This window comes from Meriones unguiculatus (genome assembly GCF_030254825.1).
Source record: "Meriones unguiculatus strain TT.TT164.6M chromosome 13 unlocalized genomic scaffold, Bangor_MerUng_6.1 Chr13_unordered_Scaffold_33, whole genome shotgun sequence".
NCBI classification, from domain to species: domain Eukaryota; kingdom Metazoa; phylum Chordata; class Mammalia; order Rodentia; family Muridae; genus Meriones; species Meriones unguiculatus.
The window spans coordinates 8,312,894-8,319,364 of NW_026843645.1; the positions used below are offsets into that span (position 1 = coordinate 8,312,894).

At 37.3% G+C, this 6,471-nt stretch overlaps 1 protein-coding gene across 1 annotated transcript; it reads left to right on the forward strand.

Annotated features, from left to right (window-relative positions):
* Positions 1 to 418: 418 nt before the first annotated feature.
* Positions 419 to 1,480, forward strand: LOC132650821 (zinc finger protein ZFP2-like; the record flags this gene model as incomplete). The annotated part of the gene is made up of 1 exon (XM_060376136.1): positions 419 to 1,480. A coding segment is annotated over one exon (1,062 nt), but the record flags the coding sequence as incomplete, so codon positions are not given.
* Between the last annotated feature and the right edge of the window lie 4,991 nt (positions 1,481 to 6,471).

The following is a 6,471-nucleotide window of genomic DNA, read 5'->3' on the forward strand; positions in this document are numbered from 1 at the left end:
TGCTTTTCCTGGCTCACTTTGTAAATGAAGTATCATTCATACAGTACAAAAATTTGTGAATGGGATTGCTGTGGTAAAACTCTGAATTCTTATAATACTATTCATATATAGGAGAAAACCTCTTATAGAAAAATGATGCTATAAAAATGATCCACATAACAAATTCTCTTACCATCACAGGAATCTTCAAAAATACCCGTAATGAAGGAGAATACCGTGAATGTAAATAAAGTGATAAAACTTTAAAATTTGATTCTTCTTTACCATTAGACAAAATTATGAAATTAATTCATATAGATAAATATATTTATTAGTGTAATGAAATGACAGTGGTAAATCTTTTACATGTGCCAATTTTCTTTGCAGGCATGAAAGCAGTCATACTGGAGAGAAACCCTTTAAATGCACTCTATGTGGGAAAACCTTCCCCTATATCACTGTTCTTATATGGCATAAAAGAACACACAGTGGAGAGAAGCCTTACAAATGTAATCAATGTGGTAAAGCCTTTGCAAAAAGCAGTCAGCTCATACAGCATAAAAGAACACATACTGGAGAGAAACATTATGAATGTAATGAGTGTGGCAAAGCCTTTGCAGAAAACAATACTCTCTTAAGCCATAAAAGAACACACACTGGAGAGAAAGCTTATGAATGTAACCAATGTGGTAAAGCCTTTGCACAAAACAGTCATCTCATAAGCCATAAAAGAACACACACTGGAGAGAAACCTTATGAATGTAATGAGTGTGGTAAAGCCTTTGCAAAAAACAGTCATCTCATGAGCCATAAAAGAACACACACTGGAGAGAAACCTTATGAATGTAATGAGTGTGGCAAAGCCTTTGCAGAAAACAGTACTCTCTTAAGCCATAAAAGAACACACACTGGAGAGAAACCTTATGAATGTAATGAGTGTGGCAAAGCCTTTGCAGAAAACAGTACTCTCTTAAGCCATAAAAGAACACACACTGGAGAGAAACCTTATGAATGTAACCAGTGTGGTAAAGCCTTTGCACAAAACAGTCATCTCATAAGCCATAAAAGAACACACACTGGAGAGAAACCTTATGAATGTAATGAGTGTGGCAAAGCCTTTGCAGAAAACAGTACTCTCTTAAGCCATAAAAGAACACACACTGGAGAGAAACCTTATGAATGTAACCAGTGTGGTAAAGCCTTTGCACAAAACAGTCATCTCATAAGCCATAAAAGAACACACACTGGAGAGAAACCTTATGAATGTAATGAGTGTGGTAAAGCCTTTGCAAAAAACAGTCATCTAATGAGCCATAAAAGAACACACACTGGAGAGAAACCTTATGAATGTAACCAGTGTGGTAAAGCCTTTGCACAAAACAGTACTCTCTTAAGCCATAAAAGAACACACACCAAAGAGAAACCTTATGAATGTAACCAGTGTGGTAAAGCCTTTGCAGAAAACAGTCATCTCATAAGACATAAAAGAACACATACTGGAAAGAAACCTTATGAATATACCCAATGTGATAAAGCCTTTGCACAGCAGAGTAGTCTCCGAAAACAGGAAAAGACACACAGTGGAGAGAAGCCTTGTGAAGGTAATTAGTGTGATAAAGCCTTTGCATGTAACAATCATCTCCTAAGACAACAGCACATTCTGGAGGGACACCATATGAATATAACTATGTGGCAAAGCCTTTGCACATAACATCTCCTAATACATAAAATAACACATACTGGAAAGATGTCTGACTGTAACCAATGTGAAAAAACTTTTGGACTTCAGAATAATCTCCACACTCATGAAAGAAATCCTAATGGACAGAAAGACTGTGAGTGCTTTTAACATGGTGAAACCATTCCACATTTGTATAATCTTCATCATCATGAAAGGATTCATAATAGAGGAAAAACTTATGAATGTGTTAAAATGGTGAGGCCTTGCACAAATCTAGAGTCATCATCATCATAAAAGTATCCTTACTGGAGAGGAATTCTGTGAGTATAAGCAATTTGGAAAGGCGTTTGTGTACTTTGGTCCACTGAGATCCAACAGAACTGTAAAACTAGCTCAATGGAAATGACCTCCCTTTTCTGAAGGGAACATGCAACAGTATTATATAATAAGGGGCAATAGGAACGGAGGGTAGTCATGGGGCAGAGAAGGGAGGGGGATTACTATTGGAATTTAAAGTAAATAAACTTATTTTTAAAAAGAATACAATTAATGGTGAATATCAATTACACACAACAGTATTATATAATAAGGTGTTTATGGAAGACTTATTGATAATCCTGATTCTCAACATTTAGTGTTTTCAATTGCCTCAATTTACACAAGAAACTTTTAGTTCAGTGGATGAATATGTAGGAAATGAACTTTCACCAGCCAGGAAATTCTCTGAGCGTATCACAACAGTGGTAGCCTGTAGAAGTTTCTTTGTGTACACATACCTATTGTTCCAGAGGTACTACTGAAAAAAATCACAACCCACACTGAATTTTGAGATATGAGGGAAGAGGCTTTCTTTTCCATGTAGGACTCTGCTTCTGGCCTAGATGGGTAACCATGTCAAGGGTGCGTTTTCTCTGCCTGACTTCATCTGGAGAGTATCTTTAGACATGGAAACCGCCAATCAAATTTGATAGATGGCCTTTGACACAGATCACTGATAACTCTCCCCTCCCTTCAAATATAGAATAATTTGGTTCTGTGTTCTTGTTCTTCTTTTTCATATAATAGGAATGTGCTCTTTAATGCAAATCTAGCATTCTTGAATTTCCTAGTATTAAACAATTATCTACACCTATGCTTGGAGCATCCCAGGTACTCCCCAAGGGATATAAGCCACTGTGTTCTGTTTTCTAGAATTAAAGTTGAACTTACTTTCTGAGGTGGTTCCCAGAGTGGCTAACCACTGTTATGCTCGCAAGCTTTCCAAGCTTTAAACTACTCATCTTCTACCCCTCATGCCTTCCTGGGCTGGTGGGAAACAGCCCTCCAGGGAGCAAGAGAATCACATTCTCTGAAATGCCTGTGATAAAATATTTTAGACTGCGTAGCATTTCAAATTTCACATGTTTCTGGATTTGAGATGGTCAATCCAACAGTATCTTGGGATGGGACTCATTAAAATGAGTTATACTTAGTGTTTAGTTCAAGGTAAGGTTGCAGGCAAGCTTCATGGTATGAAATCTTCTAAGGTGAGTATAGTGGCCCATGGAAAATAAATACAAGCAGAAATTTTATTTTTCTGTTTTTAATAGCTGAGTACTGTTCTGATAATGTAAGGGTGAATGGCAGGGGAGAGGAACTCTCCTTTTGAGTAGTCTATGGGAAGGGGATGGGGGAAGGTGGAGGGAGGGACCAGTAGGAGTTGAGGGAGTGACCTTCAATCAGCATATATAATGAATAAATTGTGAATAAATTGTGAAAAATAAAAACAATTAATAAAATAAAATATAGTAAGAAAAACAAAGCAAAACAGCAAAAATTTGAGTCTAGTTTGGTTAACTGCCCTCCCTCAAAGAAAAGAAAGAAAATATATAGAAAGAAAAGAAAAACAGAATCTTTGTCTTTGTCACCTATCTTCCCTGTGAGCTCAGTTGAAGATCATTATGCAATGGAGACCATGATTCTCTCTCTGAAGTTTATGTTACCATAGAAGTAGGATTCAAACCTGAAACTAATGGCAGAGTTTCCTAGTTAACATATCAAATCAAAGCTACCTGCCATTTTCTCTCAGAAATCCTTCAGTCCTTCCATGTTATCTGGCCGTCCAGACTAGTACAGCCCATGCAATACCCTGAATTCTCCTTCCCAGGGCCTGAGATAACCTTACCCCACCCTCACCCACATATAGGCAAACTATTTTGGCTACCTGGTTCTGTCAAGCACCATGCAGGAGCAACAGCAGAACAGCTGTAGAACTCATGGAATGTGGCTCCCCTGTTAGCATAATCATGATGAGTTTGTCTTGGAGAAGCATAATCCCAAGAACTGATTTTCTGGAGGACTTTGTGTTCTTATGTAGCATATCTCTGCTTGTTGCCCTTATGATGCCCATATTCCTTATAACATGAGTTGTATCAAAACTCTAAGAAAGCATCTATCTCATCACTGGGCAATATCGCTGGCATTTAAAACTAACAATGCTTGATCTCTTTTCACATGTTTACTGGAGCAGTTTAATGAATTAACCACTGCCCTTGAAAAGAGCCTAAATGTAGATTGTTAGCAATAGCCATTACACTTAGAAAGAATTTGGAAAAATAGATTGTGTAACAAATTCAGGGAAGATGTTTTTGCTAATGTAAAAAATCTTGGAGAACAATTTAAAGTTAAGAAAAGTACACTCTTAATAGAAAAGCAGGAACGCTTTAAGGTTGATGAGCAGAAAAAATAGCCCAAGACAGCATTGGCTGTCTGGGCACCCTCAAACTGGGTCTAAAACTGAGACAGCAGTTGATTCACCTATATTTGTTTTTCCCCTCAGCTTCTTGATATGATTTAATAAAAATGATTAATGAGTAGATGCACTCCCCTTCAAGATTTAAAGTACAGGTGCCAGTACCATGCCATTTTTTATTACTGTTGTGCTATCGTACTACTTGAGATCTCACATGAAGATACCTCCAGAAAAGCTTTTATTGTACAGGCATTTTTTTTAAAATCAATTCTGGGTTTTTTGTTTTTCTGTATGAAACTGAGAATTGTTCTTTCAAGGTCTGTAATGAGTTGTGCTTGTATTTTGATTGGAATTGCATTGACTCTTTAGATTTCTTTTGGTAGAGTGGCCATTTTTACTATGTTAATCATACCAATTCTGGAGAATGGGAGATCTTCTGATATCTTCCTTGAAGTTCTTTTTTTTTTCATACAAGTCATTCACTTGCTTGATTAGAGTCACACCAAGATACTTTATGTTATTTGTGGCTTTTGCGAAGGGGTTTTGATTCTTTAACTTCCTTCCGAGCCCATTTGTCTTCTGTATACAGGAGGGCTTCACTTTTTTTTTAAATTTAATTTTGTATCCAGTCATTTTGATGAAGTTGTTTATCAGCTGTAGGAGTTCCCTGGTTGAATTTTTAGTGTTATTCATGGATACTATCACATCATTTGCAACACAAGCTGGACTGGATGTGGAGAAAAGTGAACCCTCCTCCATTGCTGGTGGGAATATAAACTTCTACAACCACTTTGGAAATCAATCTGGTGTTTTTTCAGAAAATTATGAATAGTGCTACTAGAATATTCAGTTATACCAACCCTGGGCATATATTCAGAAGATTGTCAACCATACAACAAGGACATTTGCTCAACTATGCTCATAACAGATTTATTGACAGTATCTAGAATCTGGAAACAATTTAGATGTCCCCAAACCGAGGAATGGACACAGAAATTGTGGCACATTTATACAATGCAATACTATTCAGCAATTAAAAACAAGGAAATCAGCAGGCAAGTGGATGCAACTAGAAATGATCACTCTGAGTGAGGTATCCAGAAGCAGAAAGGCAGTCATGGTATATACTAACTTATATGTGGATATTAGTCATATAATATAGGGTTTAAAAATACTAAAATCTAGAGTCCTAAAAGATCTAAACAACAGGAAGAACACTAAGGAAGATGCTTAATCCTCATTTAGAAAGGCAAATGGGATAGACATCGGTAATGGGGGAAGATAGGGAACAGGGCAGGAAACTACCACAGAGGGCCTCTGAAAGAATCTACATAGCAGGGTATTGAAGCAGATGATTAGACTCATAGCCAAATTTTGGGCAGAAAGCATGGATTAATATGGAAGATTCAGGAGGTAGAAAGACCTGGATATGAGAGGCCCTCCACAAGGAGGCCAATTGAGCCAAAAAATATGGGCCCAGGGCGTCCTGTTCTAACCAAGGACCATGCATGAAGAACATCTAGAACCCCTGCTCAGATGTAGCTCATAAGTATCTCAGTTTCCATGTGAGTTCCCTATTAAGGGTAAGAGGGGCTGTCTCTGACATGAATTCAGTGGAAGGCTCCTTGATCACCTACTCCTGGAAGGTGCAGCCTTGCCTGGCTAAGGAGGAAGAAGGTGCAGTCATTCTTTGTCAGACTTGATAAGATAGGCTAGCATAAGAGAGTAGGGAAGTACGACTTCCCCTATTAGTGGAGTAGGAGAGACAGCATAGGTGTAGAAGAGGGAGGTAGGTTGTAACTGGTTGAAGATGAGGGAGGGGCTTACAGCCAGAAAACAAAGTGAATAAATTGTAATATTCAATAAAAAAGAAAAAAATGAGGGTTTTTTTTTTCCTGAAATGGTTGGACTCAGGCAACTGTCTCTTAAAAACAACTAGAAAGAATAGTACTTCATCTCTTCACATTTTCCTTTTTCCTGTATTTCTATATATAATAAATACCCTTGATAAAATTCAGTGGTTTGTTATATATTCCTAGTATTATAATATTATAAAATATTTTACAAATCAAATTTTGAT